General features: G+C 41.6%; 1 protein-coding gene across 2 annotated transcripts; it reads right to left on the reverse strand.

Annotated features, from left to right (window-relative positions):
* Nucleotides 1-6,500: 6,500 nt before the first annotated feature.
* Nucleotides 6,501-12,420, reverse strand: LOC148104092 (serine protease 27-like). Of its 2 annotated transcripts, none has more exons than XM_087839257.1 (6): nucleotides 12,363-12,420; nucleotides 11,876-11,896; nucleotides 11,060-11,222; nucleotides 8,028-8,290; nucleotides 7,797-7,942; nucleotides 6,501-6,878 (listed from the first exon to the last, which is right to left on the reverse strand). In XM_087839257.1, the coding sequence occupies exons 1-6, from the start codon at nucleotides 12,418-12,420 to the stop codon at nucleotides 6,501-6,503; spliced, it is 1,029 nt and encodes a 342-aa protein (XP_087695383.1). The 2 variants fall into 2 exon arrangements, with proteins under 2 accessions (XP_087695383.1, XP_087695384.1); XM_087839258.1 differs by having other exon boundaries at nucleotides 7,797-7,938; nucleotides 8,024-8,290.
* Nucleotides 12,421-12,984: the final 564 nt, after the last annotated feature.

Here is a 12,984-nt window from a genome sequence, read left to right on the forward strand (position 1 = left end):
GTGATTGGGTGTTCTTTAAATGTCTGTTATCCTTATGACATACCCAAGTATTTCACAACATATTTTGGGAAACCACTCATAGCTATACAGTTCTGATCCATACATAACTGCGGCTCAGATCTGTCTCATACCTTGCCATTTTCCCCTTCCGACAGTCGGAAATAGTGTCTTTCGTTGAATAAGTTCGGCTAGTTGTTAGCAAACGCATTATAACAGACCTTCTGCCGACCGCAACAGTGTAATCATCCCCCGTAGTTGTCCAAATCATGAAGATCCCTGATCATTACAACCTTGGCTTCTTCTGGTGTTCCGTTGAGCTTTATCATCACTTTGCAATTTCTTGTCCATGTTGCTTGGATTTTCTTTTCTTTACGCATGATACGGGCTTGTCTGGCAATATCGGCGTTCTTTTTCGTGAGATGTTCATTCACATATACTCCACTCCCTTTCAGTTGTCTGGACTGCCTCAGTAGCTCAATTTTGTGTTTTCGATTCACAAGTTTTACTACTATTGCTGGAGGTGCCCTGGCATTCTTTCTGGGGAGGGTATAGCACGCCGCGATGTTGTTGCTATGCAGGGGAAGTTTTTTACTCGCAAAAAAACTCCACTACCTGACACTCTAGTGTTTGTTGCTCCTCCACCAGGGGCTCATCTCCGCCAGACCTCACACCACTCCCAATCTCAGTAACTCTCAGCTCCTGTGTTTGGTTTCCAAACCGGTAATAATCACGTCCTCCAATCGTGCATGCTGTTCTAAATCCTCCACTCTCCTTTCTAAGAGCTGGATTGTTTTATCCTTTTCCTTAATAAAGCTTTGTAATTCTTTGATTTGGTCCATTAAAGTCGTTAACATTCCTTGTTGCTTAACTATTCTTTTCGACCACCGTTGACAACGAATTAAGCGACAGCTTAATCTCCTCCAAATCTTCTTCAATTTTTCTCATCTTTGCCATTTTCTCCTTTTTGTTTGTTTGTGTTTTGTTTCAAGCTAAATAAATTTGACTTAGAATTAATCACACAGCCTATTCTGAGAAGCCAATCTGGCTGTAGCTGCGTTCGCCATCTTGCCCATCTAACAAGAAACGATTTGTATTGACAATTTGTACAGTCAATTTATAGGACTGTATAGATTCATTACAGTCATTTACAATAACTTGCCTTCAGGAACTTGGGGCGGACCTCATCCACACCAGGGGCTCTGCCACCAAGGAGTTGTCTCAGTGCCTCAGTGACCTCACCCCTGGAAATTGGCGGGTCATCCCCTTCATCCCCAGACTCTGCTTCCTGCTCAGAAGACGTGCCAGTGGGATTAAGGAGGTCCTCGAAGTATTCCTTCCACCGCCCAACAATTTTCTCAGTCGAAGTCAGCAGTGCTCTGCCAGCACTATACACAGTGCAGGTAGAGCACCACTTTCCCCTCCTGAGACGCCTGATGGTTTGCCAGAATCTCTTCGAGGCAGTCCGAAAGTCTTTTTCCATGGCCTCTCCGAACTTTTTGCTTCAGCCACTGCCTGAGCCGCATTCCGCTTGGCCTGTCGATACCTGTCAGCTGCCTCCGAAGTCCCACAGGCTAACCAAGTCCGATAGGACTCCTTCTTCAGCCTGGTGGCTCCCTTCACCTCTGGTGTGCACCATTTGGTTCGGGGATTACCACCACGGCAGGCACCAACCACCTTGCAGCCGCAGATCAATGCAGCAGCTTCGGCAATGGAGACGCTGAACATGGTCCATTCGGACTCAATGTCCACAGTCTCCCTCGGAATGCTGTTGAAGCTCTGCCGGAGGTGTGCGTTGAAGATCTCGTGGACTGGGGCCTCTGCTAGATGTTCCCAGCCCACCCTCACTATGCGTTTAGGTGCACCAGGTCTGTCCAGCATCCTCCCCCGCCACCTGATCCAACTCACCACCAGGTGGTGATAAGTTGACAGGTCAGCCCCTCTCTTTACCCGAGTGTCCAGAACATATGGTCGCAGGTCTGGTACAATTACAAAATCAATCATCAACCTGCAGCCTAGAGCGTCCTGGTGCCATGTGCACTTATGGACACTCTTGTGTCCATAAGTGACAAAACACTTTTGTTATTGTTTGTCCAATAACAAAACACCGCTCGGGTTCAGATCAGGCTGGGTACTCTGAACTGCCACTCAGCGCCTAAGCGCAGATGACAGTCAGGACCCACTCCCTGACCCTAAGGCGCAGGGAACAAACCCTCTTATCCACCTTCATTAATATGCAAATTCTCATGACCATTGATCAAAACCCACTGATCAATGGCCATGAGTACCATTCACAGAAATTTGGGCAATGGCTGCAACCACAGCATTGTAAGATGGTGAAAGATGTACCCTAAGGCCCCTTCCTCGATTCAGAGATGGTCTTTCCCTATTCACGTAAATGGCCTCCTTGACTCCACGCTCAAACCAGCGTTCCTCCATGTCCAGGATGTGTTCATCCTCATCATTGAAAGATTGTCCACTGGCCTGTAGGTGTAAATAGGCTGCAGAGTCCTGGCCTGACGAGGTAGCTCTTCTGTGTAGTGCCATCCGCTTTACCAGAGGTTGTGTGGTTTCCCCGATGTATAAATCCTGGCAATCCTCCTGGCACTTAACAGCGTTAAGTTAACACTATGTTACTCTGTTTGTTTCAGGGGACCCGATCCTTGGGGTGGACCAAGTTTTGCACAGAGTGTTTTGGGGTTTAAAAGCCACGGAGACACGATGCTTAGAAAAAATGCGTCTCAACTGTTCTCATACTCCTGGCACGTATGGGATCACTACAGGTTTTCGCTTAGGCAGCGGTTGTCCTTCTCTCCTGGATCGGCTGGAGCTTTCTTTAGGCGCCTTCCCAGCTTTGACAAATGTCCAGCTGGGATAATCACATTTACTCAGGGCCTTTTTGATGTGATGTTCTTCTGCTTCCCTGACTGTGGGGATGGTGTTTGCTCTGTATTATATATATATATATGCGTAGGCCACTTTTCATATCCTCCCTGGTGAATTTGACGTGTTGGTCCACCGATTTAATGTGATCTGTGAATTGTGGTACGTCATGAGATTTGATTTTTTTTGTTTTAGAATAGAATAGAATAGCTTTTTATTGTCAATGTTACAAGAACAATAAAACACAGTTTGGCATCTCTCCGTTGTGTGTAATACACAATAACATAAGTATTTACACAATAACACAGGCTTTAACATTTACACAAGAAAGATATGTACAAGTTATACGTACACATGCGTACATACGGATACACCCATACATACTGTCAATATAAAATTGTACTTAGTAGTCAGTATAAGCTTTTAATGATATAAGTTTGCATATGGTAGAATACTGCATGATGACCTTTTTATGACTTAGACTGTTGTCCACTACAAGACTTGTTTTATAAATTCTTTCTCACAGCGATAATAGCTGAACAAGCTGTTATTATTTCACTCCTGCCAGGAAGAGGAGAGCTGGACACTTTTATCTGCACTCCCTAAAAAGAAGAGGGGCCATATCCTTCAGATTCACACACACACACACACACACACACACATACACCTACATACGCACATACATACGCACTAACATTCCTCTTTCTCTGAATGGACGTATTCACTGTTGCATTATTTTTGTATATAAATAAAGACAAGTGCAGGAACAGAGCGCACATCACAGGGCCCCCCCTCTGGTGTGAGCGTTCTGTGATCATGCCCTTGCAAGTAAAAGCTGCAGCCTCTGTGTGTTTCTACCTTTAGATTCTTAGCTGAAGAAGTGTCTTTAAAATAAATCTCTTGACACATACATATACACAGACACAGCTACACAGATATGAGAATTTGCATATTACTGATTAAGGAACTGACCTCCCAGCCGTTTTTTCCTTCATGTGTTTCAGTTCACCATCACCTACAGACCTTGTTCCCACAATACCAAACCCGACGCTCTCTCTCACCAATTCACCGCCTCCAAGGATTCTGCTTGTGACTCTCCCATTATCAACCATCCTCTGGTTTTCTTCAGCCCCTACCTACACCAAGCCGCCCCTGGTCTCATATTGCTGTCGACTTCATCACTGGTTTGCCACCTTTGTCAGGTAACTCTGTCATTCTGACCATCATTGATCATTTTTCTAAAGCTGTTCACTTTGTTGCCCTCCCTAAGCTCCCTACGGCCCTAGAAACTGCCCGGCTCCGGACAAACCACGTCTTGCGTCTCCATGGAATCCCCGTTGACATAGTCTCAGACAGGGGCCCACAATTCACGTCACATGTCTGGAAGGTGTTTTGTTTCTCCCTGGGAGCTCAGGTCAGTCTTTCCTCTGTCTTTCATCCGCAGACTAACGGCCAAACTGAGATTGACTCTCTGGTTCACCCGGTTTCAGTCTGCCTTAAGCTGCCCCGGAATATGCGGATTGACAATGTTTTCCACGTGTCACAAGTGAAACCCTGTCTCTCCAGTCCTTTGTGCCCTCCTTCCAGACCCAGGCGTCAGGCGCCTGGGGCGTGGTTTGTAATACCTGGTGGATTGGGAGGGCTGCGGGATGGAGGAGTGGGCGACACTTCTGGACAAGAACATGGTGCAGGCGTTCCATGAGGCACACCCTGAGAAGACTGGAGGTCGCCGGGAGGCTCCCATTGGGGGAGGGAGTACTGTCACGGCCTGGATGATCAGCAGGACGCCAATCAGCAGTTTCTGCTTTTCTCTCTTTTTTCTCTCTTTCTCTTTCTCTCTCTCGTTGGTTAGAACGCGGGTTGACGCCCTCAGCTCAGATGCCCCTTGAAGGAAGAAACATCTGAGCCTCATTAGTGTGACCAGTATTTAATCCAGGGAGCGACTACTGTTCTTATCTGGATTGTTGCATGACTCGCATTAGTGAAGTCAAGCTTCAGCAAGTGTGCTCTCATGTCTTAGTGCTTTGTATTAACAAGGGCTTCTTTTTGTACAGACTCCCTGGATTGTTTCCTCTGTGTTTTCCGTGACAAGTGTGACTGAGAGAGACTGATTTTGTGTGCGGATTGTTTGGAGAGGCACAAGTGCTTTTTCTCCCGGATTTCCCTGGAGTCCTGTCACCTCACCTTTTGTATATAGCCCAGGCCTGCACCTTTTTGTATACACACCTGGTGGACGTTTGTAAATAAATTCTCTTGTGTGCATCTGACCTCAGAGTCCTGCATGTGAGTCCTCCATGTCAACCGTAACAGAACTACCTACCCTCTTCCTGTAACCACTTCCTGGGTCTCATTTCAGGGGCAAAATTTTCTCATGATAGTCTTTCTGGTTTAGCAAAACCATGCATCTACCCTTGTCTGCCGCAAGGATGATAATGTTGTTGTCATTACTAAGTGATGTGAGTGCCTTCCTCTCCTCCATGCTGATGTTGGATGCTAGGGGCTTTACATTGCTGAGACAGGCCGAAAAATTCGTCCGTAGTTGCTCTGCTTCTACGTCTGCAACATTGTTATTTCAAATTGCTGTTTCTGTGGCTGTGTATAAGATTGGGGAAACCTGCAGTCAGCTGAGACTGAAGAAGTCACTTGGATAAGTGATTAAATTTTTCTCTCACTGAAAACGCTACGTCCAAATGAACAGAATCAACTTTTTGAGATTAATGCTGAAAAGCATAAGCCTGTGGTCAGGTCCGTTTCTAATGCCACACATACATATTTAATTTGTTTTTTTTGTTTGTTTTTTTTCATTTTCTCATCTTCTCTTATTTTTCCATCATCGCATTAGAAAAAATAGCAGACTTTCTGATACAAAATTTAAAAAGAAAGTTTGAAATGTTGAAGCCCATTAAACATTAAACTCACTGGCGCTTCAATGTTAATTTTTGAACTGATGGTACAAATGCTGTTAAATGTATGATGCTGGTTTAGCAATGCCTTCTCTATGAGGAAAAGTTATGTTGCACAATACGTTTCGAGGCACTCTAATGTAAAGAAAATTTCTAGCTGCCAACATCAAGCTTGTGAATGATAGTCCTACCAACTCAACAACAAATACTATTTATTTACATAACTCAAAATAGAATACAAAAGAATGCAGCACAGTAAATAGTATTTTAAAATTGCATGTTTTAATCATCAAAAGTGTCAGCATACCAAAACAAGATTTGAACAGACCACAGATATATGCCCATATATAACGTGATAACATTTAAAGAGAATTACTAAATAATGTTTAAAATGTATTACTTCAAATTTGCCAGGCTGTAGTTTTAAATCATTACTGAAGTCATGGAAATACATCAGATAAAGATTAGCCAATCACGGTAATTGAGAAACAGGATATAAGAAATTGTTGCTATTTTCAGATAAACAAATATTTCATGTCCAAATGTTTAAACCGTCCACTTCTTCTTCTCTTATGGTATCAACTGTTAGTCTAATGTCTACTAATGACTGTTTCGTTTCCCTTGTGAAGTGCCCAGAAACTTAAGCTGTCCCATAAATCTATTGGAGTAATGATTATTTATTCAGTATTTGAGTACAGGACTAGTAAATGTGTTGAGTTACATTCCACCACTTCCAAAAAACACTTGGAGCAACACAACAAGAACACAGAGAGAGGTGAAGTGAGTGAAGTGGATCAGGTTTTCACCACTGCAAAACAAACTGTCACTGTCACATGGGGTGGGGGGGGGAGGAGTGGGTGGTGTTGGTGTGTGGCAGGTGAAGAATAAGTCAGAGTCAAATTTCAGGGAGAAGTAGTTAACAAAGCCTGGTGGTGTTCCGGTGACGGTGGTGCTGATCCAGTTTTGGTACTGGGACACACGAGCGTAGACTCCAGGACTATTAGGCAGGGCGCAGCCATCACCAAAACTCACGACTCCACTCTGGATCCAGATACCCGTATTATCTTTTGTCACGAGTGGTCCCCCCGAGTCTCCCTGTGAAAAAAGTGTAAAAGTTGTTAAAACAGATTGAGATCAGTTGAACATCTCATGGAGCTTAATTTCTACTAAATGCATAAAATGTTTCTGGAGATGTTTGTGTTGATTGTTAATCAGACACACAACTTTTGCTGATTAGTTACAGTATCACCCAACACCCTCAACTGCACGTCACTACATGTCTTCAGTTTGACCTGCTGCTCCAAGGAGCATTTAGTATCGTGATGTCACTGACAGAAATTATCACAAAACTTTTGGGAAAACCTTTATAGAATAAATTAAATACATCTAAGTGAAAAGAATTTCGAATTATGAGTAAATGAGCTTCAATGCAAAGCCTCTTTTCCACCAGTACCTTCTCAGCTTGACTCTACTTTACTTGGTTTCTGCCATTTTGTCGTACAATAGAGCACCACCTGCGTTGTATCATTAAAGCAACATGGCAGAAAGTCCACTGACCTGAACACAAACTAACCATGGAAGGCTTCGAGGGGATTCTCTACCTGCTACTTGGTCTATGGTGACTCTCGGACCATGGTGTTGGTTTCTGTGTACCCATTTCTGTTGTTGCATGCTTTCAAAATGGTGCTTTTGATTACTGTTAAGGAGTGACTCTCATGAGTCATTGAGCTACACCACTGACTGGCCTATCAGTGACATGCAGTCTCTTGATGTCACATTTTTGTATCGATTTCGTTCACTTGGAATACGAGCAGTACTAAAAAAAGTACCTGGTACCAGGTGATAACACCTAACGAAAACCCTGAAAACTGAGCCAAGTAGGTGCTAATGGAATAGGGCTATAATGTTAATAATCATAAACACTACTACAGAAAAGCAGTGAGTGGTTAAAAGCTGATAGTCAATGCAGTCAATTAGGCCTTACATTACAAATAAGCACAAAGTGGTAGTCACCTGACATGAATCCTTCCCGCCGTTTTGCAGTCCAGCACAGATCATGTTATCTGTGATAACGAACTTTTGTAATTCGCATCTGCACTGGTTGTTTCCCACTATTGGTACATTCACCTCCTGCAGAATCTCTGGGGTGGGACCACTACCTAATTGGGAAATGTTAAAAGGAAGATCATTTTTACTGAATCATGTATCACTAATAAAAGAAAATACATATTTTGAAAAACTTACTGTATAGGGTACCAAAGCCAGTGACCCAGCTGCTGGTGTCACTGTTGAAAGTGCTGCCTGCTGAGGCTAAGCAGACTGGCTGAATGTAGTCTGTGAAATTCACAGGAGTCGACAGCTGCAGGAGGCACATGTCATTCTCATATGTTGCAGCATTGTAGTCGGGATGGCAGATGATGCTTTCAAGTGTCACAGTAACTGCATTTGGGTTTGGACCAGACGCGGTGTTGTGGCCCAGAGTCACGCTTGTGGTGGTAAGATCAGCACTCGAATGAAAGAAAAAATATATAGTTATTTTTATAGCATTGCATAGTGATCATTATCGTTGAACTACCGTCACAACCAGGTAGCAACAGATGCTTGTGAGATTTAGATAATAAATATATACAGTGGCTTGCAAAAGTATTCGGCCCCCTTGAACTTTTCCACATTTTGTCACATTACAGCCACAAACATGGATCAATTTTATTGGAATTCCACGTGAAAGACTAATACAAAGTGGTGTACACGTGAGACGTGGAACGAAAATCATACATGATTCCAAACATCTTTTACAAATAAATAACTGAAAAGTGGGGTGTGAGTAATTATTCAGCCCCCTGAGTCAATACTTTGTAGAACCACCTTTTGCTGCAATTACAGCTGCCAGTCTTTTAGGGTATGTGTCTACCAGCTTTGCACATCTACAGACTGAAATTCTTGCCCATTCTTCTTTGCAAAACAGCTCCAGCTCAGTCAGATTAGATGGACAGCGTTTGTGAACAGCAGTTTTCAGATCTTGCCACAGATTCTCGATTGGATTTAGATCTGGACTTTGACTGAGCCATTCTAACACATGGATATGTTTTGTTTTAAACCGTTCCATTGTTGCCCTGGCTTTATGTTTAGGGCCGTTGTCCTGCTGGAAGGTGAACCTCTGCCCCAGTCTCAAGTCTTTTGCAGACTCCAAGAGGTTTTCTTCCAAGATGAGTTCAAGGCGGCCGAATACTTTTGCAAGCCACTGTATAAATTGAATCATTTTATTCAAACACTGAAGAGCCGTTGTAGTCCAAGAAAATGATTTTGATGGATGGGCATTTCCTCTATCCCTGCATGTGAGTGTGCAAGTGATTTGAATGGTGAGGCTTACTTTTGTGCATAGCTAGAGTTTGTTATCTTTTGACAGAACAAAGTTAGCAGGTTCCCAACTTACATCTTCATGGTAAACTTGCATGCTGCTGATTGTAAGTTCACATCGGATGGAAAGACGTGACTGGTATTAAGTTTCTCATCCAACCCTGGCTGTTACTCAGCGTTGTCACAATTTGATCACAACATTACATTATTAAGAAATGTGTTGCTACCAACTGTGAGTTGAAAATTATCAGTGGAGAAATTACTCTAAAAACTGTTGGGGTGTTTTTGAGTAAATGTATGCAATTAGTTTTTTTTAAGACTTTAAAAATGTCCTTTCACTAATTTCAGAAAAAGAAAACATCAGTTGGTTATGAACAAAAATATTAAAATCACTGTGCAATAACATCCATTGCCTTACCAGGGCTCTAGACTAACTTTTGTGCCGGTACGCCTAACATTTTAAAGTTAGGCGTACCGGCACAAAAGTTAGGCGCACACAAATTTTATAATAATTTATATAATATAATGTGTTTTTCTGGATACACTGTGCTTTTTCAGCATTCAAAGATTGATGACACCGTGTCAGAGCACTGGCTATGAATTTCAGAAGGATCAGGCCTTAACTCAACAGAAAAGTTAGCAATAGTTCTTTTCCTATTACAGCTACATCCACTTCTGTCGTGCCTAGGCTATTCACTAGGGCTGGGTATCATCACTGATTTCTATAATCCATTCGATTCCACTTCGATTCGATTCGATTCAACTTAGCCTCAGACAGTCAGAAATATTATAATTCTGATCATTTATCAGTACTGACTTCATCAGAATTGTGAACATCACAGCAGATGCCTTTGTGTGAAAGTGACTGAGAATAAAACACAGAAAAACATGAAGGAGATTTTCCTGGTCTGGCTTTTTATAGCAGATAACCTTAAAAATATTCTACAATGTTTTGCATATAAAGTTTAAATTTCTTCAGTATTGAACAACAGAAAAAATTGGCTTTCTTGTCCGAGGTCATTTAAGTGAAAAAAAGAAAAAGACAGCGCTGTAAACAACGGTAGACTGGTGGGTAACAAGCGAATGAATAATACAGAAAACAGAGATTGGAGACGGGAAACTGTTCTTGAAGTACAGAGAGAGACAGAGAGAGAGCTAGCTGTGCATGAAGTGTGATTTTAATAGTCGTGGAAGCAAAACAGCAAAATTCAAGACAACATTGATCAAATGTGAAGCGCAGTTTGCTGCTTCTTTTGCTGCTGGCTCGGTGAATTTTGGTTGGAGAGAGACAAAACCTGCAGCTCAGAATCAGCGCAAAAAGACGTAATCACAGCGCGGACCGGACGCATCAGAATCGCTAAGCTCTGACAGCGTGTCCGTCTACGGGCCGTCGGGTGAGAAAGCCGAGAAAGACAAAATTGATTCTGATGCGTCGGGTCCGTTCTGTGTTTACGTCTTTGTGTGGAATCCGTGTACCTGCTCTCATTTGCTGTTTGGTTGTTGTTGAAATGGTTTTGTGAGCTTTAATCTGAGAATCTGGCATTTCTGGCAAAACACAGTTATATTTAAAAGTCGATTCAGGATTTAATGAATTGATATCGCTTTATTCAAGCTAATCACCTCCCACTTCCACCTGCACTTTCAACTGGACCACGGCCAATCAGAGAAGTCCCGCCCCTTACTATCTCTGATCGGTTTAGTCCACGATAGGGGCATAATGTGTGTCTGTTGTTGACCACAGGGAAGGTTGCAGATTTTTTTTTTTTTAAAGGCTAAAATATTTAGCCTTTAAAAAGTGTTGTCTGCAGAAGAAACCCACAGGCACAGGGAGAATATGTAAACTCTACTCCAAGAGGTTGAAACCTTCAACAGGCGTTAACCACTGCACCACCACAGAAACACTTGTAGTGTTGACTTACGGTGTAATGCAGTGAGCAGCTGTCAGCACCCATTGGTTGGTGATTAGGGACCCTCCACAGAAAAAAGAGCCATCTCTGGATAAAGATGCCTGCCAGGGCCAACGTCCAGGGGCTGCATCTTCACCTCCTACGATTCTAGGATTTTTAATAACCCTTCCACATGCTGAGAGAATAAGACACAACAGTTAAATACTGAATATGTTGATAAGCCACAGCATTATAACCATTCACACGTTCAGTGAGTAACATCTCATGAAGAGTTCTGATGGGAGATGATACATGTTGATGTTATTTTTAGATGTAAAGTCATAAAAACATTGTTGCACATGAACCACACTCAACCACAGAAAAGGTATTTTGTGACATTTTAGTGCAAAATTGTTCAGGGAAAACTTCAAAGAACATAAGAGAGCTAGAGATTAATAATAAGCAATGATTAAATGCACAGTGCTTTATAAACACATGGTGAGTGAAAAAAGGTTAGGGAAGAAGAAACAGTCAAAAAATCAAGTGTTAAGTCTAATCTTAATAGTAGAGAGGATGTCGGTCTCCTCAGTCAAAACTGGGAGCAGGTGTCACAAAGGAAGACTCTGCCTCCCATACTCTTACTGATTATCAACGATACAGTAGTTTACTAATACCATTTACCCTGTGGATTTCAACAGATTATGAAGGGATGGAGAAACTACTGGAAAAAAGGGATTTCCTTATTTAAATTGCTGTGACCATCTTGACAGATACCCAGCTTTAAATATAATAATAAAAAAAAAAAAGGTTAAGTATGAAAAACTTTCAGAATTGTTCTTGGATGCTTACCAGGCCGCTGTGAATGAACATCTAAAAATTGGAACACAAAGACAAATATATCAAACTAGAGGTAATACACATCATGACTAGTCCATAGTGAATAAGTATTTTTATTCAATTGCAACTAATATGAAATGACTCTGTTTAAAACATAATAATAATAATAATAATAATAATAATAATAATAATAATAATAATAATAATAATTATTATTATTAATAATAATAATAATAAAATAATTATAATAACATTCTATTCCATATAATTTAGAAGAGAAAAAAAAGAAAGAAAAAAATAAGAAGAGCAGAATTTAAGGATGTCAAAAAATTATTTCCCATCTTGCAGAATGCTACAGGATGCATTTCATACTATCCAGACAATTTTTTTTTATTATAAAATTCTTTAGTATCTGTAATTAAACTTTCCACACTTCATCTGAAAGAAGTAACGGGACAGATTTTAATACTACAAACAGAAATACAATTTTCTCTCTCACCTTTGCCAAAAAGAATGATCATCACAGAGAAAAAGCACAAGAACCGTTGGAGGGCCATTGTTGACTACGCTGGCTTTAATTTGACTTCAACTATTAAATACTGTAAATCTTGTGTTCAGCTCCACCCACAAGCTCACACACCCAGATCTGGTAAAGGTAAAGCAACAAGTCAAACAAGTTGGCCTTTGTCTTTGTCAAAGACTGCACATATTCTTTGAAATACGCACTGGGATTCAAAGAAATATTATGTAAAAGAAGAAACTATTCTATAGTTCACGGTATATTTTGCCATGCGGTTGGAGGTTGGCATGACTATAAAATCATCTTAACATTGTCACGGAGAATGTGGAAACGTTCAAAGGGGCCGAATACTTTTGCAAGCCACTGTACATAGTTCTCACCTTGAAGCATGGAGGAGAAGGTGTGATAGCATGGTGGTGCTTTGCTGGAGACACTGTTAGGGATTTATTCAAAATTGAAGGCACACTGAACCAGCATGACTACCACAGCATCCTGCAGTACTTTGCCATACTGGTGCTCTTGATTGATCTTTATCATTTATTTATTTTTTACTTTTAAGTTATTACAATCGGAACAGACATGACCAGGGATAGGAAAGGGA

This window comes from Neolamprologus brichardi, chromosome 3, assembly GCF_056152115.1.
Source record: "Neolamprologus brichardi isolate AB-2024 chromosome 3, ASM5615211v1, whole genome shotgun sequence".
Taxonomy (NCBI): domain Eukaryota; kingdom Metazoa; phylum Chordata; class Actinopteri; order Cichliformes; family Cichlidae; genus Neolamprologus; species Neolamprologus brichardi.